The sequence below is a fragment of the Papio anubis genome, chromosome 18 (genome assembly GCF_008728515.1).
Source record: "Papio anubis isolate 15944 chromosome 18, Panubis1.0, whole genome shotgun sequence".
NCBI lineage: Eukaryota > Metazoa > Chordata > Mammalia > Primates > Cercopithecidae > Papio > Papio anubis.
This window is the reverse complement of record NC_044993.1, coordinates 59,383,937-59,407,873: the sequence shown is the minus strand read 5'-3', so window position 1 is coordinate 59,407,873 and position 23,937 is coordinate 59,383,937. Positions and strand designations below refer to the sequence as shown.

The 23,937-nt window shown below is 41.7% G+C and overlaps 1 protein-coding gene across 6 annotated transcripts in view; it reads right to left on the bottom strand.

Moving 5' to 3' along the window:
* The window catches only part of PARN (poly(A)-specific ribonuclease), a 200,060-nt gene that overhangs the window by 119,158 nt on the left and 56,965 nt on the right, over positions 1-23,937 (bottom strand). For all 6 annotated transcript variants that reach the window (XM_031658442.1, XM_031658444.1, XM_031658443.1 and 3 more), the window contains 3 exons: positions 7,136-7,191; positions 5,520-5,606; positions 3,469-3,543 (listed from right to left, as the gene is read on the bottom strand). In XM_031658442.1, the coding sequence (XP_031514302.1) occupies positions 3,469-3,543; positions 5,520-5,606; positions 7,136-7,191 (218 nt within the window). The remainder of the gene's footprint in view (positions 1-3,468; positions 3,544-5,519; positions 5,607-7,135; positions 7,192-23,937) is intronic.

Genomic DNA, 23,937 nt, shown 5'->3' with positions numbered 1-23,937 from the left:
AAATTAGCCAGTGTGGTGGTGCATGCTTGTAATCCCAGCTATTTGGGAGGCTGAGTCACAAGAATTGCCTGAACCCAGGAGGTGGAGGCTGCAGTGAGCCGAGTTCATGCCACTCCACTCTCGCCTGGGCAAAAGAAGAGACCCCATCTGAAAAAAGGAAGAGGGGAGGGGAGAAAAGAGGAGGGGGCCAGATTCTGGTGGGAGGTGATGACTGCATAAAAGATTGGCTTCTTCTGGCAAAGGAAATGTTGTCAGAGGCACAACATGCTCAAACTGCCAAGTATTTTGTTAAGAGTTGCCTTTTGCATAAAAAAAGAGACTATAGCGGAAAATTAAACTTTACTAGCAAAGCTGCATGTATCAAGAGAACAGGGATCTACTTAACCTAGGAGGAAAAAAGGTAAAATATCACAATTTCATCTTGGCCTATTCCCCATATCCCCTATTCAAACACACACTTATTTCCTCATGCTGCAGTGTGTGTCAGGCATGAGAGAGGACTCAGGGCTGAACAAGAGGGACCCAACATTGCCCTCAGGAAACCAACGCAATGAGCAATCAGACAATAGAGCGCTTCTGTGGCTACACATGATTCTGAAATGTAGCTCCCTGATTAGAGTTACCATGGAATAAAATACTTAGCTTAAAAGCTACTGTTTTAAGAATCGTCCAGTAGTAAAGGAGAGCAACTGTTATTTGACATCAGATATGATGGTATACCAGGAATTTGAAAAGAAACTTTGACATCCCACACACATAAAAAAGGAATCATGCTTGAATTTTCAAATAAATGCTACTAACTCAGGTTTTACAGACTTCAAAGCACTCTTACACACTGTTCACAGCAAGGGAGGCCAAGCAGCTATTTTAATAATTACCTACCACTGGTCAAGCACTGATTGTGTAGTACGGGGCTCTTTGCTGCAAACTTAATATCCATGATCTCATTTCATCCTCACAACAATCATGCAAAGTAACTATTATCTCCCTCTTACAAACACGGAACCTGCGGCTTTGAGGGTTTACATAACCTGCCCAAAGACACGTGGCTGACAAGCGCTGGAGCCAAAGTTAGTCCCCGTGTCAGTCTGTGAAACTCCGTTTATCCCGCTGCACAGCTTCAATGTCACTGAATGTGGCCAGCAAAGGAGCTGAAGAGTATACAGTGAGCAGAGGAGGCTGGATTAGACTGCAGGTCAGGACTTTGAACTCAGTCTTCTTGTAGCCACGTTGAAGCCTCACTATAACTGTAACCTCAAGGTCCCCACTCCCACCTGAAGTTATCTTGAGCTTTCTAATAATTCAATCCCTCTGGATTCTCTCTAAACCATCTTTCTAAGGATGGTGGGGAAATGGATCACAGAAAAAATCTCTATGCAAAAATTAAAATATTTAACAAGCCACATCACACCCTGCATCCACCACTATCCCTGGTGTCTGATGCTCCTGAAGTACATTCCGCACTGAAATCTGCTATTAAAGAGCCATAATAAAAGCTCAAAACCATGCCAAGGTTCATTTACTCAATCTCATGGAATCCTCACAATAACACTAAAGTCCATACTATTATGCTCAGTTTACACAGATAAGCAGAAGTTCATCAACGTTAAATAAGGCACCCAAGGTCACACAACTGTAAGTGATGTTGCAGTATGATTCCAAAAGCCTAAGCTTTTCCCCTCTACAACACGGCCTGGATTCCTGCAATAGTCAGATAGTGAAAGAAAAATACCAAAATATTGTGATCTGAATTTGTATATCTGCAGAAATTTTCATATATAATTACTCAACAGTTCTATCAGAATTATATAGTTTTACCGTGCGGCATTTTGTTAAAGTAAAAAACAAACATATCACTTAAATTTTTCACATCTTTTACATTATCAAAGCAGCATGGTACTTGAAATTTGTTTGAATATGTAGCTTAACAATACATATTTTCTTTTTTTTGAGACAGAGTCTTGCTCTGTCGCCCAGGCTGGACTGCAGTGGCACGATCTCGGCTCACTGCAAGCACCGTTTCCCAGGTTCACACCATTCTCCTGCCTCAGCCTCCCGAGCAGCTGGGACTACAGGTGCCCGCCACCACACCTGGCTAATTTTTTTTTGTATTTTTTTTTTTTAGTAGAGACGAGGTTTCACCGTGTTAGCCAGGATAGTCTTGATCTTCTGACCTCGTGATCCGCCCGCCTCGGCCTCCCAAAGTGCTGGGATTACAGGCATAAGCCACCGCGCCCAGCCAACAATACACACTTTCATCAATATTTAATTCAAAAACTTTCCATCTTAAGAAAACAAAACATTTAATTGATGGTTAATATCAAAATTATTTAGGATCCTACAAGAAACAGGGTGCCCCATCTTTTTAGAACTCTTTTATTTATTTGTTTGTTTGTTTGTTTTTATTGAGACAGGGCCTCACTCTGTCGCCCAGGCTAGAGTGCAGTAGGCATGGATGTTGGCTCACTGCAACCTCCAACTCCTAGGTTCAAGCAATTCTCCTGCCTCAGCCTTCCAAGTAGCTGGGATTACAGGTGCACGCCACCACGCCCAGCTAATTTTTGCATATTTAGTAGAGATGGGGTTTCACCTTATTTGCCAGGCTGGTCTCGAACTCCTGACCTCAGATGATCCGCCTGCCTCGGCCTCCCCAAGTGCTGGGATTACAAGCGAGAGCCACCGTGCCCAGCCTAGAACCATATTTTAAAAGCAAACAAAATATTCAGTTTATTTGTTTGTAAAACAAGGCTGGGCATAGTGGCTCATGCCTGTAATCCCAGCACTGTGAAAGGCTGAGGTGGGTGGATCATCTGAGGTCAGGGGTTCAAGATCAAACTGGCCAACATTGTGAAACTCCGTCTCTACTAAAAATACAAAAATTAGCCAGGTGTCATGTTGCACACCTGTAATCCCAGCTACTCGGGAGGCTGAGGCAGGAGAAGTTCTTGAACCCAAGAAACAGAGTTTGCAGTGAGCCAAGATTGCGCCACTGCACTCCAGCCTAGGCGACAGAGCGAGACTCTGTCTCAAACAACAACAACAACAACAAAAACAAGTATTTGATACGAGTTTAATGGAGTGAATAAATCTCAAATATGTATAAACAAATGGGGGAAGTACAGAGATGAACAGGTCAATGTAAGTATTAATTTACTATAGGTACTTCTCATTCTCAAAGTAAATCTGCAACTCACTTTAGAAAAAGTGCAACGAGAACGAGAAAGGAACAGAATGGAGGTAAATAAAAAAATATACTATGTAGTGTACCTAATGAATCAAAAGATTTGTCTTATTTTCTCATCCATACATGATACTTACTAATTATTTCATTTATTTCAGAGACAATCTCAAAAACCAGGCAGCAATGAGTGTAAGCTGACTGAGCCCACAGCTTTTAAATTAAGCGGGCAGCGGGAGGGCAACCTCTCACTGTATTTAATACACAAAACAGAAATCCAAAACACTTACCAATCTTTACTTGCTCGGGCTGGCTAAGGGAAACAAATGCTGATGTGTCATCAATCCAGGATATCTGAATGTTACCTGCAATCACAAATTAAAACTAAAGTGAATATTTGTCCATGTGGAGAGCTATCAGATTTAATATGCATATCTTATATATTTCAGTATAGTCTATCTTTAAAGAGAGAGAAGGTGCTTATTTAAAACATGATCAAAATCTCAGCACTACAGAGAGTTAGCCTGTTTAAAGGCTACCACAGCAGTTATTTAGGTTAAAACTTCAAGAGAAGAGACAAACCAGTGGGAAAAGAAGCGATTAGAAATTTAACACAATAGAAAGATCCTTCCAGATTAAACCCTGGGGCTTGTCATCATTCAGTGCAATACCAGGATTGGAGACTTATTTACCTATCAAGACCACTAACAAAAATCAGAGACCAATAGGTTCAAAAACACAACTTTTTTTTTTTTCAGACCCAGGTGAGTGTCACCCTGTCGCCCAAGCTGGAGTGCAGGGGCGCAATCTCAGTTCACTGCAACCTCTGCCTCCTAGTTCAAGCAATCCTCGCACCCCAGTGTCCCAAGTAGCTGTGACTACAGGCACACACCACCATGCTTACACATAATCTTGTTGAAAACAGTGTTAGAGGCCAGGCGCAGTGACTCATGCCTGTAATCCCAGCACTTTGTAAGGCCGCGGTGGGAGGATCACCAGATGTCGGGAGTTTGAGATCAGCCTGACGAACATGGAGAAACCCCATCTCTACTAAAAATACAAAACTAGCTGGACGTGGTGGCATGTGCCTGTAATCCCAGCTACTCAGGAGGCTAAGGCAGGAGAATCACTTGAACCCGGGAGGCAGAGGTTGAGGTGAGCCGAGATCGCACCATTGCACTCTAGCCTGGGCAACAAGAGCGAAACTCTGTCTCAAATAATAATAATAATAATAATAATAATAATAGTGTTAGTACTTAAATTAACTTTGTATGCCTTAATGTTCGTTCTGACTTATTTTAAATATTTACATTCAGAAATGGTATGCCGTATTATCAGTGTAGAAGGCTCTGCTGTGAAAGTCTACTATTCTAAAATATCAATTTAAAATAAAGATAAGAAAAAATACATCGGGCTCAGTGGCTCATGCCTGTAATTCCAGCAGTTTGGGAGTCCGAGGCAGGAGGATCACTTGAGCCCAAGAGTTCAAGGCCAGCCTGGGCTACATGGCAAGACCCCATTTTTATTTTTTAAAAAATAAAAAATTAAATTAAATTTTTAAAAAATGAAAAATGATGTTAGTTATATGGGAGGCCTACTTTGTATCTGCTTTTTACTCTAAACGTTAAAATACAAGCACTTTAACTACTTTTAACAAACTCTTCAAATATTTTTTAAATGGCTACACACTAGAAGATACATAAATATTTACTAAACTTTTTTACTACTGGACATTTAGGTCTTGTGGCCTTCACTTTATCCAAGAATTTCCAGAGACTAGCTTAAATGCTTCGTTTGTTAAAGTAAGAGACGTATTGCTGTGGGTTTACAATCAGAATGGTTTTCATAAACACATATCAGGAGACTGCTCAAACGAACCTAATCACATGACCTGGTAAAAAAGGAAAGAGAAGGACTGCCCTACATCACACACGTATCACAATTCCTGATCTACCCAAACATCTGTCACTTTGATTAATCTAAAGCAGAGACGACCTCCCCTCCCATTATGAAACATACAAGCCCTCTGAGTTTAATCTTAAAAATTATTTACGCTCAGCCACAGGTTATTTTCCCCGGTCAGTAGTAAGGGCAGTCAGCATCATGGTGTTTTGCTTTCCATGAATTAATAGCTCTGTATTGTGAGGTGCTATTAAAAGTTTCTCAGATCACATTAGCACAAAGATAACAGTATCCTAAACCAGAAAATTCAAAGAGTGAAATTAAAACCTTGAATATTAACATTCTTTTATTCCCAGGCCAAAACTGTCTTTCTACTTCTGACCACCTATACCAAATGAATAGCAAAACCCTAAAAGGTACATCTGAACTTGTGACTTACCAAAGGCACTGAAAAGCTGGTAAAGGTCGCTGGTTTTCCATTCTTTGGGGAACGTCACATGCAGAACATGATCACGCTTAGGCTGCACTATAAGACAAATTTATGATGAAATGTTGATGTGAAAAGTGATCAAGTAAACCACTGGTTCTTTGATGAAATTAAGTCTAAGCTAATATGCAGAACTGTTATGAATTCCTCATGATTACGAAACAACTCCTGAAAGTATGCCTAGGATTGGTAGGATTCTGCCATGGTAATCTAGACCTTAGGTTCTGATACATTACAGAACCCACAACAAACTGAACCCTATGCAAAGACATCTTCTCTTCTCATGAAGTTCCTGTGCAAATTATGTTCATTTTTAAAATTTTTTATATATATATATATATTTTTTTTTTTTTGAGACAGGGTTTGCCCTGTCATCCAGGCTAGAGTGCAGTGGCACGGTAATAGCTCACTGTAGCCTCAAACTCCTGGGCTCAAGTTATCCTCCCACCTCAACCTCCTGGGCAGCTGAGGCTACAGGTGCATGCCACCATGCCTGGCTAATTTTTTTATCCTTTAATTTTATTTTTCTAGAGATGGGGGTCTCACTACGTTGCCCAGGCTGGTCTCGAATTCCTGGCCTCAAGTGATCCTCCCACCTCGGTTTCCAAAAGTGCTGGAATTACAGGCATGAACCACCACACCCAACTGTGCAAATTATTTAGAAGAAAAACAAGGCTGCTCTGTTCATGAAGTTTCACTTCACTAAACATTTAACTTTCCCATTTTAATATACTTAGCTAAAACAAAAAAAAAAAAAAAAAAAGGCACTGTCCAAATTAAATGGACTATTTGTTAAGTAAGGCAATCCTGAGTCATAATCTTGTTTTCTAATCCCAAACCTAGACCTTTTCTGTGCAGCCCTAAGCAAGAGACCTAATCACTCTAACCACCCTGGACTATAAACTGGGAATGGCGATATTTAGCATCAGAATTCTTGTGAGAATGACAGACCAAAATATTAGTCTAACATGGAGGGCAACACAACAGTATGTCCTCAAACTATCATTGCAACAATTATTATCACCAAGTATAGTTCACCCACTTCTACCTGCCAATGACATGCATTAAGGTAAAAAAGAACAAATGAAACAGCAGAAAAAAAGCAGAGGAAAACAAAAAGCAACTACCTCCCATAGACCCTCCATGTTTTTTAAATTAAAAAAAAAAAAAACAAAAATCAACCTACTAAATTCAAATATATACACACTCAAGTAATTGGAAAATAGAAATTTTACCAAGATAACTGAGAGCTAGCATATCTTAAAAATATATGATAAATACTTATAAAAAATGATGAAATCAGAATTCTGTGTGAAAATGAAATATATAGAGAAGATATGTATGTTTTTAAAATTCAATTCATGCATAAACTGGAAAATATAAGTGAAGTGATGACTAATGAATGCCCAAGAGTCCCATTAACTTAAGCATACTATTCATATCAACCACAAAATCACTACCCAATTTTAAGTGAAGAAAGCTTTTTCTTTAGTAATATTTTCCTGTTATCCCTTCCAGACCACACATTTAAATGCACAGATGTAATAAGAAAATAAAAATTTACTTACAGTCTGGTCCTTCCAAGTTTAGATAGGGGATATCCATGACCCTCATAAGAAATAACCTACAAGAAAAGACCAACAGGTAACGGGCAATTTCCTTTAAACGATAGGTGTTTTGACATTTTTAAGGTTGAATTAGAAAAAAAAAAATTGTTTAATAAGCATTTACTAAATTTTTTAGTAGAAGCTCCTTGATATCACTTTATTTGTAAAATCATTTCTATTGGTTTTTTTTTTTTTTGAGATGGAGCCTCACTCTGCCGCCCAGGCTGGCGTGCAGTGGTGTCATCTTGGTTCACTGCAACCTCTTCCCCAGTTAAGTGATTCTCCTGCCTCAACCTCCCGAGTAGCTGGGATTACAGGCATGTGCCACCATGCCTGACTAATTTTTGTACTTTTAGTACAAACAGGGTTTCACCATGTTGGCCAGGCTGGTCACGAACTCCTGGTCTCAAGTGATCTACCTGCCTCTGCCTCCCAAAGCGCTGGGATTACAGGCATGAGCCACCACACCTGGCTTTATTATTATTATTATTATATTATTGTTTTGAGACGGAGTCTCATTCTCTCGCCAGGTTGGAGTGCAGTGGCACAATCTTGGCTCACTGCAACCTCTGCCTCCCAGGTTCCAGCGATTTGCCCACCTCAGTCTCCTGAGTTGCCGGGATTACAGGCGCGGGCCACCACGCCCGGCTAATTTTTTGTATTTTTAGTACAGATGGGGTTTCCCGATGTTGACCAGCCTAGTCTCGAACTCCTGTCCTCAAGTGATCCACCTGCCTTAGCCTCCCAAAGTGTTACAATTACAGGCGTGAGCCACCGCACCAGCCATGTAAAATCATTTCTAAAGCTCTGAAATTTATTTCAGAGATTTTTCTCCTGGGCCAAATATTTATCACAAATAGAAAAAACAAACAAACAAACAAACAAACAAACAGGTATCCCCAACAGTTTCTGGCACTCAGTAGCTGCTCAATAAATATTAGTTAACTGAACAAAATTAATCATCAAAGAGTCAAGGGAAAGTCCTTCGCAGAGCTGTCGTTTTAGTTAGTCCAAGTAAACAGAAAGAAAATAAATATTACCCATCTTACCAATCTAAGAACAAGTGTTTCTACAAATTCAAAGGGTAACCCTTATAATGGACATTTGTGAACTGAGAATGACAGCACAGGTTTCTTTTTTTTTTTAATGAAATGCAAAGTCACTGGATAAATGCTAATCTCTCTGGGTAAACTGTACAGTCTGAAATAAGTGACTGTCTCAAAAGGCCACATCATTATTCTCATTTAAAACACACTAAAAGCACAAAACAAAACAATCCTTGGTAAAGAAAACTATCACACTAATATAAATCATAGCAGTCATTTTATGTTTATCTTCCAAAATGGGTACAAAGGCAATTAAAAAAGAGTGCCTGTAAATTACAACTCTCTGTAATGCCATTCAATTTTCTTTTATTTGCAAGATTATGGACAAAATATCAGGCATTCTATTGTGTGTAAGATTATTTTAATGAGTTTTACTTAGATAACAATATATTATGCATTTCTGGTAGAGACAACATTATACAGCAAATTAAAAAGGCAATCTATGTGCTCAAGAAGCAATTAGTTTGGCTTCACTGACCCGCAATTAAGGAACATCATTACCAGGCATCCAAAAGCCAAGCAGAGCCAGGTGCAATGGCACGCCTGTAATCCCAGCACTTTGGGAGGCCAAGGTGGGTGGATCCCCTGAGGTCAGAAGTTCAAGACCAGCCCAACCAAAATGGCGAAATCCCGTCTTTACTAAAAATACAAAAATTAGGCCAGGCGCGGTGGCTCAAGCCTGTAATCCCAGCACTTTGGGAGGCCGAGGCGGGCGGATCACGAGGTCAGGAGATCGAGACCATCCTGGCTAACACGGTGAAACCCCGTCTCTACTAAAAAATACAAAAAACTAGCCGGGCGAGGTGGCAGGCGCCTGTAGTCCCAGCTACTCGGGAGGCTGAGGCAGGAGAATGACATGAACCCGGGAGGCGGAGCTTGCAGTGAGCTGAGATCTGGCCACTGCACTCCAGCCTGGGTGACAGAGCGACACTCTGTCTCAAAAAAAAAAAAAAAAAATACAAAAATTAGCTGGGCGTGGTGGTGGGCACCTGTAATCCCAGCTACTCAGGAGGCTGAGGCAGGAGAATCGCCTGAACCCTGGAAGTGGAGGTTGCAGTGAACTGAGATAGCAACACTGCTCTCCAGCCTGGGCAACAAGAGTAAAATTCTGTCTCAAAAAAAAAAAAAAAAAAAAAAAAAAAAGCCAAGCAGGGCAAAAGCTACTTTACAAATCGAACCATCAGCATGAACAATACTGTTCTGTTAATGTCAGAAAAAACGAAGTCATGGTACTCTGTGGTTTGAGAATTTGTTGTCTGCCCTACAGTTTAATAAACCAAATGCTATGGCTAAGAAACCAAATTTATTTTTAGTTTGCTAATTTAGGCTCAAGTGTACTATTCTGGTTTTGTAAGCTGTTTTAACCAATTTAATCAATACTCCCTGCAATGCCAGAAGACAAGAAGATACATAACAGCACCTAGCATGGCAGGTTCTCAGTGAGGGCAGCTATCATTTTTTCTTAAATATTATTTTCCAGCATAAACGATACACACTGGAACTATCATTATTATCGCCTACCAGAACCTAATAATAACAAAAGTTATTCCTAGGTTAGTAAGCTAGTTAATTAGGTAAGCTAACTAACCTAGGAATGACTTTTGTTATTGTTAGTCATGCTTCATATAATTCTCAGTTCTCCATTTAGTAAATTTAGAAATAGTCTCCAATTTTAAACACCAAATTTATTTTAAAAGTTAATGAAGGCCGGGCACACTGGCTCACGTCTGTAATCCCAGCACTTTACGAGGCCAAGGCAGGCAGATTACCTGAGGTCAGGAGTTTGAGACAAGCCTGGCCAACTATGGTAAAACCCTGTCTCTACTAAAAATACAAAAAACTAGCAGGCGTGGTGGCGGGCACCTGTAATCCCAGCTACTTGGGAGGCTGAGATAGGAGAATCACTTGAACCCAGGAGGCAGAAGTTGCAGTGAGCCGAGATTGCGCCATTGCACTCCAGCCTGGCAACAGAGCGAGACTCCGTCTCAAAGAAAAATAAAAAGTTAATGAAACGTATCAAGCACCACAAAAATAACTGAGAACAAAAGTTGAATCAACAAAATGTTCACTGCTATACCATCAAATATGCCAAAAATCAAAATCAACCTCAGGATTTGATAATACATGGATGTCAATAAATTGTAGTTCAAAATTTCAATATATTAAAAGCAATCAAAATAACTATGAAAATGTCAAAACATGGATAACTTATAATTTTAAGTTTTAAAAAGGCACAAAATTTTATACTATGATTTTACCTTTATAAAATATTGACGTCATTAAGTCAAGAATAAAAAAATACCCTCCCTTCCCCCGCCAACAGCTTTGAGAAACTCTGAGCTTTGTTTCTCAAAATTCCTTTTATGATCATTTTTTAAACTTTAAAGGCTAACAGAACTGAGAAGCCCAGGGGAAATAACTAGAGACTTTCTTAGAAAAAGCCAACTGAAAATGCCATTTGAATTAATCTTTCATATACTATGCACTACCTCACCTGGCAGGAGGGAGAAAAATCTAAATATAAAAATATAAATATAAAACCATAAGCTTGAATTTGCAATTCCTGTATTTCTGGTTACAATTCTGTTATATTGCTAAAGTCATGGGACCTCAACAACTAATTTAGGAAACTCAGTGTTGTACAAATACCAAGGAGGATTATACTAACAAAGAAAAAGAAGGCTCTCCCAATTTCTCTTACCATTTAGATGTTTTTAAAACATTTTTTTGAAAAATATTTTTTGTCAAGTAATATATAGGCTATGTGTTCTCTAATATTTCACCTGAATTTTCAATATTATCCGATTAAAGTTAGCAAAAATTTATTCTCAGCTAAAACACTCAAAAGATTTTTTTATTTTTAATTTTTATGAGTACACAGTAGATGTATATATTTATGGGGTACATGAGATGTTTGGATACAGGCATGCAATGTGAAATAAGCACATCATGGAGAATGAGGTGTCCATCCCCTCAAGCATTTATCCTTTCAGTTACAAACGATCCAACACCACTCTATTTTAAAATGTACAATTAAGTTATTACTGACTATAGTCACCCTGTTGTGCTATCAAATAGTAGGTCTTATTCATTCTATTTTTTTGTACCCATAAAAGCTATTTTTTAACGTAGTCAATCCTACACTATCTTGTTTGTTAACTCCACATTACCTTACACAGAAACCCCTTTCAAATGAATTATTAATAGCACTTCTCACTCTTCTCCTATACCTCCACCTTCACATCTGGGGTTTACAGGGAACTGAATAGCTCCAAAGCTCAGAAGAACACGAAAACCAACTCTGTGTGACTTGGCAGACTGCGGCTCTGGACAGCGCCACACAATTGTGAAACTGACTCTAAAACTGTGGCTGAGCGTCTGCGGAAATGAACCAAAGTAAACTCTCCCAACGACCTCCCACCGTCCTTATGCCATGCTGTTTCGAAGCCACTGCTCTGGTAACATCTCTGCCCTTCTGAAGTAAAATTAAAACATTTCAATGTAGGCATGCCTCATCCCAGCTGGCTGTCAAAGGGCCTGCACCGACTCCCTGGAATGATTTGATAAAATACTTCACATATGCATCATCCAACTTGACAGTTTTCATCCTAGCATATGAGGAAATGTACTAGGCAAGCAGAAATGCTGATAAAGACATGAAAGGATGTTCCATCACTGTGAACTGTATTGAAGAACAATCTCTCCCAGAAGGACTTTCATCTGCCAGATATCAAAAAGACACTCAGACTAACACTTGCATGAAACATTCTTTCTATTTTAGTGAATATCCGAGAGGGTGTAACACGGTAAAGACCCTCAAGACTGCGTGCGGGAGTCTTGCCACATTTCTGAAAGCTTTCTGATGAAATATTATTTCCCCACTTATTCTCTAAAAAACTGACATTAACCCTATCAAACACTAAAATTAAAATTCCCATTAGATACAATGGCTAATTTTACAGAAGAATTCTATCCTAAGAAACAATGTAACTCAAGTTCACATTCTAGATGCCATAGAGCAAGTTTTATCCTTTGTGGAATCTGTCATTTTTAAAATGTTGTACGAGTATATCACTGGCAGTGCTGGTTATCCTGACTTTCAAACAAGTCTGGAAAGACTCCAGAGTAAAGCACAGTATACCAGGGTCTTTTGCTCAGTACACTGGATCACTTCCACTCAGTCTCTTCACAGGCTACACAGCATATGCTACACAATACCTTTTATCTCCAAAGAGCCACCACCTCATCATCTCCAATACCCTTCTGCTGGGTGGCACTCACAAAAAGCCACCCTCCAAACTTTTTTGTGAAATGGGCAATATAGGCTGAGTGCGGTGGCTCACACCTATAATCCCAGCAATCTGGGAGGCCGAGGCAGGTAGATCACCTGAGGTCAAGAGTTCCAGACCAGCGTGGCCAATGTGGTGAAACCCCGTCTCTACTTAAAAATACAGAAATTAGCCAGGCATGGTGGCAGGTGCCTGTAATCCCAGCTACTCAGGAGGCTAAGGCAGGAGGAGCCCTTGAGCCTGGGAGGTGGAGGTTGCAGGGAGCCAAGATTGCACCACTGCACTCCAGCCTAGGTGGTAAGAGCGAAACTCCGTCTCAAAAAATAAAAGAAAAGGACGGTATGAAACTGTGTCCCAGACTGCCTGAGAAGGCTCATTAGTTACTGAAGAATTTCATTTCAGATATAAAACTCTGATACATAGAACCCTGAACCCTTAGCAAAATGTGCTTCCCGGCCAGCTGGATCAGCATCACCTGGGAACCTGTTAAAGCTACAAATTCCTGGGTGCCATCCAAGACTCCTGACTCAGAAACTCTGGACTGAGAATCATGGAGTTAACAGGAAAACAGTATATTCAATGTGGTGTTGTTAATTACCACTAAAGATGATGTAGCAATCAGCTGGATAATGACTTGTGCCAACTTCTCCAAAAGATATTAGTCTTAATGATTTGTTTATATTAAATCATTCTGTGGCTCCTCCCTGTTAATCCCACTGCTTCGGGAGGCAGAAGTGGGAGAATTACTTGAGGCCTGGAGTTTGAGATCAGTCTGAGCAACATGGGGAGACTCCTGTCTCTACAAAAAGTAAATTAGCCGGGCAAGGTGGCTTGTGCCTGTAGTCCCAGCTACTCAGGAGGCTAAGGCAGCAGGATTGCTTGACTCCATGAATTTGAGGCTGCAAGGAGCTGTAACGTGCCACTGCACTCCAGCCTGGGCAACAGAGACAGGCCCTGTCTCTACAATAAATAAATAATTAAATGAACAAACACATAAATAAAATACTTAGAAAAACACAAAACTAGCCGGTCACAGTGGTTCATGCCTGTAATCCCAGCACTTTGGGAGGCCGAGGCAGGTGGATCACTGGAGGTCAAGAGTTCGAGACCGGCCTGGCCAACATGCCAAAACCCCGTCTCTACTAAAAATACAAAAATTAGCCAGGTGTGGTGGCACATGCCTGTAATCCCAGCTGCTTGGGAGGCTGAGGCAGGAGAATTGCTTAAACTCAGGAGGCAGCGGTTGCAGTGAGCTGAGATTGTGCCATTGCATTCCAGCCTGGGGAACAGAGCAAGACTCCATCTCAAAAAAAGAAAAGAAAAGAAAAACACAAAACTTTGACGCATAAAATTTTAAAAAAGAAAAAACTGCCAAGCACAGTGGCTCATGCCTATAATCCAAACACCTGGGGAGGCCAAGGCAGGCAGATAGCTGGAGCTCAGGAGTTTGAAACCAGCCTGGGCAACATGATGAACCCCACTGCTACAAAGAAATACAGAAAATTAGCCGGGTGTGGTGGCACGTGCCTGTAGCCCGAGCTACTTGGGAGGCTAAGGCAGGAGGAGCCCTTGAGCCTGGGAGGCGGAGGTTGCAGTGAGCCAAGATTGAGCCACTGCACTCCAGCCTGTGGGTCAGAGCAGGACTCTGTCTCGAAAAGATAAAAAAAAAGAAAAAAGAAACTATGAATAAACAAAAGAAAAACATAAAACTATTAAATACCAAGGACTACCTCAAAATCCAGAAGGCAGTAACATAAGCCTTCTACCACTCCTTGAAACTAGGAGGTCGAACTGTAGCATGCGACTAGGTTCTCTGCAAGAGATAAACTGGGCGAAATTACTGCTGACAGCTGCTATTCTTGTTTTTAAGACAATCAAAAAAAAAAAAATTAAACTATTCTCTTGGTAAGTCATTAGCAAAAGTCTAACCCGTTTCTGTGAATTGGCCACAAATTAAGCTTTAGCCACCAATGCGGAACTAAAGATTAGCAAACACTTGAGGGAGTAACACACACAATACAAAAGAATCAGACACCTCTAACATTATCAAAATCCTCCACCCTTACCACAAAGCTTCAGACACAGATTATGTAAGTACAAGCACATAAAGATCAAAGGTTATTCTATGATGACACAGTGGCTTGCCTTGGACTGTGGCTTATCTAAGTCATTCCCTAGTAGTCCGGTGAATATAAATGGGTTGCAAAACAATGCTGCTATTAACCCATTTTATGCAGCTATGCTCAAGAAAACAAAGTATGATATTCAAAAATGCACGCAAGCAGTCCTAAAGCTGATTCAGGAATACTTTGGATGGAGACTCAAACCTCCGGGAACTGAAAAGATCATTATAGTTCCTTCAAATTCTACATTACCAAATCTATAAAATCACAGATTTGATTCACGAAGGAAAGGAAATACTTAGTTTTGCTCCTGAGGCAGCAGGTTTTCCAGTCCTAAAACTGATGGCAGAGGAGGAGCATGAATCAGACAGGTGACCACTTTAAGCAGTTAGCAAAAAATGGTCACACCCAGTGTTGGAGCCAGTGCAGCGCAAGGCATGCATGTACTGACAAGAGCTCCAACCACAAAGGAAGGTTGTGAGTAAACCACGACAGATCTGGCTGGTAGGCCACTGAAGCCTGTCTACGTGACACTGACCATGAGTTTTAATGTGTCTGAAAATTCCTTATCGTGTGTGTGTATATATATATAATTCTTTTTAAAATATTTTAAGTTATGGGATACATGTGCAGGACATGCAGGTTAAATACGTATCTTTTAAATTGAGACAGGGTCTATGTTGCCCCAGCTAGACTCAAACTCTTGGTCTCAAGTGATCCTCCCACCTCAGCCTCATAAATGGCTGGAACGACAGGTGCACACCACCGCACCTGGCTTTTTTTTTTTTTTAAGTTATACAATTATATAACTAGTATAATCTCAATCTGCAAATGAAGAACATTGATCTCAATTAGTAAATGAAATAGACACAGAACACAAACTAGCAGGAAACTAAGAGGACAGCTTTTTTTCTTCTGGGCTGAGGAATTATCAGTGGGATTTTTGTGTTTTAAAAAGAAAAAAAAAAATTAAGTACAAAAATTCCTAACTAAAATCACATTTATCATGGCCTGTTCAGCCTCAGTTGCTCCTCTCCTGTCTGGAAGTTATGGGTCCCCCTGTACTGAGAATGGGAGGCAGATTTTTCCAAGTTCAGCTACTTGCCCTTGGCCACCATGGGCGAAGACCCTAAGCTTCCCACTACCTGCCCTACACACACAGGCCCTTTCTCCCGCGTGCCTTTTAACCTGAGCTGTCTCCACAGCCTCCCTGTGAAATGGTAAGCCTACAGTCCCAGCGGGAGCAGCTAGGGTCAAGGGTTTTCGTCCTAAACCACTAGTCAAAGCCCTTGTGTATATAAGAGAAGCAAGTGCTTGGGATACAACATTCCAGAAACATTTTTTTATAATACTCGAAGGGCTGATTAAATTATGGCTTTGTGTCATGGCACAGAGCTGGTACAAAAAATGAGGTTGCTGTCTGAGGAAGAGCTTTGGGTACAGCGAATTTTCAAGGCAACAGGAACAACAGGCAGTGAAGAGAGCCATGTGGCCGGATATCAAAAGGACAACCTTCCCATGACTGCAGTGCAAAGCAAGCTGCTACCTGGGCATGGGGCTTGCCAGGCACACCTGGTCCCACACACCGTGATCACCATCAGGAAAACGAGTGAATCAGCATCTCAGGGTGAGGAGACGCCTCAGAGGTGTGTGGACACAGGGGCTTAGTTTGCATAATGATGCATACACAGGACTGGACGATCTAGACAGACTTCTAATGTCATGACATGTCTTAATAAAGAAGAACAGAGTTTATTCTGGTCTCTCTTCCTAGCAAAAGGAAAAACCTCAAGCCCCCAAACTCTTTATCCTTCCTCCTAAGAACTCAGTATTTTCACTCCCTGAGTGAAAATTTGCATTTGTGTCCATCTGCTTTCTGCTTCCATCAAGACTACACTTCCGATTTCTTAAAAAAGAGATTTCCAAATAAAATTGTACCCCTCTCCTACCACTAGACTGGGATACAGAAATGTTGAATACAATCTCATCTCAACACAATTTAAGCACAGAATTAATTTGCGGCTCACCCCAAGTCCCAAGCCTTCTAAAGAGAAATTGAAACCTTTACCGACTGGCAGCTCTACTGTACTTGCAAATGGTCTTGGTATTTCCTTTAGGGCGCAGAAGTAAAAGCACTTCATAAGAACCCGTATGCAAGGCTCATCATTATACATATTTATGTGCTATAAAAAACTAATTTTATCATCCAGGGTAGGAAGCATGCAGACATCTGTCACAAAATAAGCTCATTTATTTTGCTCACTAAAGCTCCTGTGTAAAATAAGGGTAACCACTGGCTAGATGGGAGTGACTGTGGCATCAGTTATTTTACTTTCACTCAGGTGGGGGGAATACAGTTTTCAATCTAGCTGCTTGCTGTTTTGACAAACAGAGCGTTACTCAACATTTGTCCTGAAGCCAACTCATGTCCTTTCTTAGATACATACAACACTAAAACAAAGGCAAAAGAAAAGGAAGAAAAAAAAAAACCAGCAGCTCATTTCAACAGTCTCCATCAAATGAAGCATATCAAATTACATCAACTAAAAACATTAAATTAAGCATTATACAAAGGCAATGCCTGCAGGGCCTATAAAACACCACACTGTAAAGTGTCAGAGGAAACAAGCCCCACACAATCCAATGGTCTAAGTCAACATCTTTTAGAGACTGTGCTCAGGCCAAACATTAAGAGAAAAGGAAATCTTCTTTCAAAGAGACTAACATTGTCTCTTAAAAAGATATGCAACCAACTATAGCATTGTCCCTTATAGAGACTGTGTGCTATGGAGGAAGAATCCCTTCTGAGTGGAGCACAAGCTTGATGATCCTTGACTGCCACTCCCGGGGCCCTAGGCAGATGTCTCGGCTTTAAAATGGGCACATTTTTCCCTACCTGTGAGGACTGACTGCCTTTAGAAAAAATAGTCAATGCAGGTGACATACTGTGCATAGTGGAAGGTGTTCAAAGGATAAGCTATTTGATAGGTAGCCCAAATTTCTTAGAGTATACTGCTAATCCTTGAACACTGCAAATTAAGTGCTAAACAGTTTTGGAAATAACTATTGCCCACTTGCTCCTAGCCAGGACCAATGCAAAACTGGAAATAGCTAAGACTGCTGACTTTACTACTAACATGCCTACAGTGGGCTGAATGGTGGCCTCCAAAAAGATATGTACACTTTCTACTCCCTGGAACCTCTGAGTGCTGCCTTAGTTGGAAAAGGAATCTTAGTAGATGTTTTTATATTAAGGACCCTGAGATGAGATTATCTGGGATTGTACAAGTGGGGCCTCACTGCCATCACACATGTTTTCATAAGAGAGAGGCAGAGACAGGACACACACACACAGAGGAGGAGGAGGAGGCAATGTGACCATGGGGACAGAGACTGGTGTGATGTGGCCCTAAGCAGAGGGATGCCAAGGAATGCCGGCAGCCACTGGAAGTCAGAGGAGGCAAGGGACGGATTCTTCCCCAGAGCCTCTGGAGGGAGCTCGGCAATGCTGATGACTTGATTTGAAACTTCTGGCCTCCAGACCATGAGAGATGTATTCACCTAAAACACTTGGTATTTTAAGCCACCAAGCTTGTAGTAACTTGTTACAGCAGCCACAGAACACTAATCCAATACCCTATTACAGAGAAGGCAAGCAGCTTAAATATACATCCAAGGGTTGACTGATTTCCTTCTACCTCAACAAGTTACTTTTTAAATTATAATAATAACAAGTTATTAAGCCAGAGAGAAATGTACTTTAAAGTAACCAGAGCAAGCACAAGAACAGCTCAGCTCAGCACATGGACTGCCCCTGTAGTGCTGCAGGGCTAGCATACCAAGTACAGGTTGCTGGGTGGGTGGCCTGTAAGGTTTCTTTAAAAAGCAGCCTTTTGATGCTGCCACAGAAGTGGCAATCAAGATTACAAGGCAGAAATTAGATAAGGCAGTATCAACTTGAGGCAAGCAGTCCCTTCCTCGAAGTAGCACTTGTTTCCAGTCCTAAAAAACCAGACTCAAGGCTTCACAGTAATTTAATGTGCCCTGTCTTTTGCCTTTGTGAAAAATCAGTGAGTGTATTAAACTTTGAGGGTAATCAAACCAAGCCAATTCATGGAGATTCTTTTTATCATGGTAACTTGGGGAGCCAAAAACAAAATAAACAAGACTTTGAGGCAAAATAAATGGGTTTGGTTAAAGTATGTGAGGAAGAAAAAATGCATCTTGTGTATTGGGGAAAATATATTTTGTGAACTAGGGAAAAACTGGCTTCAAGTCTTCTGGATTCTGGGAGGCTGCTCGAAGCATCTGCAGTGCTATAATTTTACTCCTCCATGGCACCTGACTCCAAAATTTACATAATCCAGAAGAGGTTGAAAATGGGGACTCCATTTTTTTTAAAAGACATATTTCCTGGGCTCTTTATGATTAAAGAGTAGCATCAACAAATACACCACTGTTCACATGCAGCCAGTTTATGATAAACTGTGCTCCCTATTCCAGGATCCAGACCCATTTTTGATAAAAGCTACGGGGCAGAGGATATCATATTTTAAAAGATTTATTACTCCTTTATGTAAGCATTTTAATACAAAATTAAAGAATAAGTACTACCAAGTTCTTGGGAAAGCCAGCCAATAAGAAAGGGGCCTATGATCACCAATGCTATAAGTGGCCTCCTTCCTGCCTTCCCTGACCTCGGTTCTGGCATCACCAGGGGCTTCTAGGAAAGGGATGAGAAGGGATGTGCCCGGCACAGGCAGACAAATGGAGGAGGCTGTGTTCTCAACCCTACGGCCTCACAAATCAGCCTCACCAGCGTCAGAAGGCTCAACACAAATTAGTGCAAATAACACACAGGGCAGGTATTTTCTTCTCACTTACAACCCAACTTCGCAGCAAGACCTTTAAAATTAAGATGCAAAGACAGGTATAAAGTGTTTTCTTAGTAAGATATCTAAATTGCCATTATTAAAAAGTTTTTATTAGCATCATGTGTGTGGGCCACTTGGCCTCTATCAACACAGAGAGACTGTCACCCAAGGGTCCTCAGCTCGGAACACACCGCCTGCTGTGTTTCTCCACCATCACCCTTTCATAAAATGAAAAACTACCCAGCACCGTGGGAGGCCGAGACGGGAGAATCTCTTGGGTCCAGAAGTTCAAGACCAGTCAACATGGCGAGACCCCATCTCTACGAAAAACTTAAAAAATAGCTGGGTGTGGTACCATGCAGCCGTACTCCCTGCTACTTGGAGGGTGGGGCAGGAGGATCCCTTGGGCCCAGGATGCAGTCAGCCATGTTTGCTCCACTGCACTCCAGCCTGGGTGACAGAGCCAGACTCTGTCTCAAAAAAATAATTTTAAAAAATGCCGGGTGCTGGCCGGGAGTGCTGGCTCATGCCTGTAATCCCAGCACTTTGGGAGGCTGAGGTGGGCGGAGATCGAGACCATCCTGGCCAACATGGTGAAACCTGTCTCTACTAAAAATACAAAAAATTAGCAGGGCATAGTGGCACGTGCCTGTAGTCCCAGCTACTCAGGAGGCTAAGACAGGGGAATCTGGAGGCGGAGGTTGCAGTGAGCCGAGATCGCACCACTGCACTCCAGCCTGGCAACAGAGCAAGACTCCATCTCAAAAAAAAAAAAATTAAAAAAAAAAAAATGCTGGGAGTAGTGGCTCACATGTGTAAACCCAACACTTTGAGAGGCTGAGGTGGGCAGATCACTTGAGGCCAAGAGATCGAGACCAGTCTGGCTAACATGGTTAAACCCTGTCTCTACTAAAAATACAAAAATTTGCCAGATATGGTGGCATAAGTCTGTAATCCCAGCTACTCAGGAGGTTGAGACATGAGAATTGCTAGAGCCTCAGAGGTGGAGGTTGCAGTGAGCCAAGATCATGCCACTGCACTCCAGCCTGGGCGATAGAGGGAGACTCTGTCTCAAAAAATATATATTTTTTTTTAAAAAAATAAGAATTAAAAAAAAGAAATGAAATGAGAAACAAGATTTCCATTATTTTCTTCAAGTTCACTGCAGTGTAAGGCACAGTAACAACCACCCTCTCTGCATACCTACTACGTGCCACATCCAACACTAAGCAGCCTTATCAGTGCTACTGCCCAACCAGGTGGAGATTATGATCTCCAGTTGACAGACGGAGAAACCTAGCTTTGGCAAGACAAATCTCCCACCCGGTGGCATCAACCCAACTGACCCACCCTGAAGCCTCAGCTCTTTCCCTTATACTCCTGCTGCCTTATGTATAAGCCACCCTAGCTGAGATGTTGCACAGATACACATCTATGTATCTTTTTTTTTTTTTTTTTTTGAGACGGAGTCTCGCTCTGCCGCCCAGGCTGGAGTGCAGTGGCCGGATCTCTGCTCACTGCAAGCTCCGCCTCCCGGGTTCACGCCATTCTCCTGCCTCAGCCTTCCGAGTAGCTGGGACTACAGGCGCCCGCCACCGCGCCCGGCTAGTTTTTTGTATTTTTTAGTAGAGACGGAGTTTCACCATGTTAGCCAGGATGGTCTCGATCTCCTGACCTTGTGATCCGCCCGTCTCGGCCTCCCAAAGTGCTGGGATTACAGGCTTGAGCCACCGCGCCCGGCCACATCTATGTATCTTAAAGTTTATGTGCCCAAGGTGTGATCTAAACATAAGGCAATAATACAATTACAAAAGAAAAGTGCTCCAGGTGATGCAAAATATCATTGTTTTAATAAATTAAAATGTCAGTGAAGCAATGAGTTGCTCAAAAAGAAACAACTCACAAAAGGACAAATTCATAGCAGATTAGAGGTAACCAGGAGCTGAGGAGAGGGAGAAGATAGGGTGTTACTGGCTTGCTGGTTACAGAGTTTCTGTTTGGAGTGATGAAAAAGTTCTGGAAACAGTGGCTACAGTTGAACAATATTGTGAATGTAATTAATGCCATCAAACTGTACATTTTAAATGGTTAAATGGCAAAAGTTGTTGTATATTTTACCAAATTTAAAAAAATTAATAATGTAATATCCCAAAAACCACTGAACTATATACTTTAAATAAGTAAACTATACGGCATGTGAATTTATATCTCAATAAAGTGGTTTTGAAATAGGAGAGAGGAGGCCAGGTGCGATGGCTCACACCTGTAATCCTAGCACTTTGACAGGCCGAGGCAAGCGGATCACGAGGTCAGGAGTTCAAGACCAGCCTGGCCAACATGGTGGAATCCCGTCTCTACTGAAAATACAAAAATCAGAAGGGTGTGGTGGCACGTGCCTGTAATCCCAGCTACTCGGGAGGCTGGGGCAGAGAACTGCTTGAATCTGGGAGGCAATATCACATCACTGCACTCTAGCTTGGGTGGCAGAGCGAGACTCTGTCTCAGAAAAAAAAAAGTAAAGAAAAAGGAAAGAGGGCTGGGCACTGTGGCTCACGCCTGTAATCCCACCACTTTGGGAGACAGAGGTGGGCGGATCATGAGGTCAAGAGTTCGAGACCAGCCTGTCCAACATGGTGAAACCCTGTCTCTACTAAAAGTACAAAAATCAGCCAGGCACGGTGGTGTGTACTTGTAGTCCCAGCTACTTGAGAGGCTGAGGCCGGAGGATCACTTGAACCCGGGAGTTGGAGGCCGCAGTGAGCCAAGATCGTGCCACTACACTCCAGCTTGGGCGACAAAGTGAGACTGTCTCAAAAAAAAAAAAAAGAAAAGAAAAGAAAAAAGAAAAAGGGAAGAGGCTGGGCAGCGTGGCTCATGCCTGTAATCCTAGCACTTTGGGAGGCTGAGGTAGGACAATCACTTGAGCTCAGGAGGTCAAGACCAGCAAGGGCAACATAGTGAGGCCCCCATCTCTATCAAAAAAAAAAAAAAATTAGCCAGGCATGGTGGCATGCACCTTTGGTAGCTACATGGGAGGCTGAGGCAGGAGGATCACTTATGCCCAGAAGGTTGAGGGTGCAGTAAGCCATGATGGCGTCTCTGCACTCCAGCCTGGGTGACAGAGCAAGACTCTGTCTCAAGTGAAAGAAAAAGAGAAGAATTAAAGTTAAAATTTAAGAAAGGAAAGAAACAGCTTCTAATAGTTCACTTAGAAGATGTATTTCTTTACTTCCTTTTCCCAATAAAAGTCTAAAACAGGGCCATGCGCGGTGGCTCACACCTTAATTCCAACACTTTGGGAGGCCAAGGTGGGCAGTTCACTTGAGGTCAGGAGTTCAAGACCAGCCTAGCCAACTTAGTGAAAGCCCATCTCTACCAAAAATATACAAATTAGCTAGGAGCGGTGGTGAGCACCTGTAATCCTAGCTATCAGGAGGCAGAGGCAGAGATTGCAGTGAGCCAAGATTGCACCACTGCACTCCAGCCTGGGCAACAGAGCAAGACTCCAACTCAAAAAAAAAAAAAAGTCTAAAACTGAAAACACAATACACAGCTAAGAGTAAGAACTAACCATATGATTCAAAGGGGAGAAACAAAAAACAATAACGTATTCAATCTTCTCCCTGCATATTATTTAGTTACATGTAGGTTTTTTTTGGGGGGGGTCTCCTCTGCTTTCTGGTCAAGCCTCAATAATTCAAAACAAAGTCCTGTTTACTGGATGTACACAGTGCATCATACAGCATCTTCTATGAAAATAAAACAGCACTCCTTCTGTTCCCCACATCTAATCAGAGAAGCATCTCAAACTATGTCACCACAGCAGTGACAGCAGTGACAAGTTAACTGAGGCCTATCATGTACCAGGCACTGTGCATTTTACACACACACTCTTATTTCATCCTCACAACAACTCTATCAAACAGGTTCTAATATTCTCAATTTACAGATGAGGAAGCTGAGGTAAAGAGAGGGTGAGTAACTTGCCCAAGATCACACAGGTAATAAAGAGCAGAGCTGGGATTCAACTGTACTATACTACGTACGCTCCATGAGATCCTGAAGTGAAGCAATTCTTCGGGAGAAATCAATCAAATGGCTTTTTAAATATTTTAATTCAAATGGAAACGAATCCTGTGGAGCGTTGTGACACTGAGAGCTATGCGCTTACCAACAGTAAAGCTATGTTAAAACTCGTGTTTATGTTGGGAAGCTGGAAGTCCCATGGAGCAGGGAGGTGGAATTACTGTAAGACTCAATTTAATACACAGCTCCTCTGTATGAGGGAGGGACAGGCCGGACAGCAGAAGGTTAAGCGAGGGCTTCCTTGCAGGTGATCAGGCAGCACCCTCCAGGGAGACAGCTGGACAC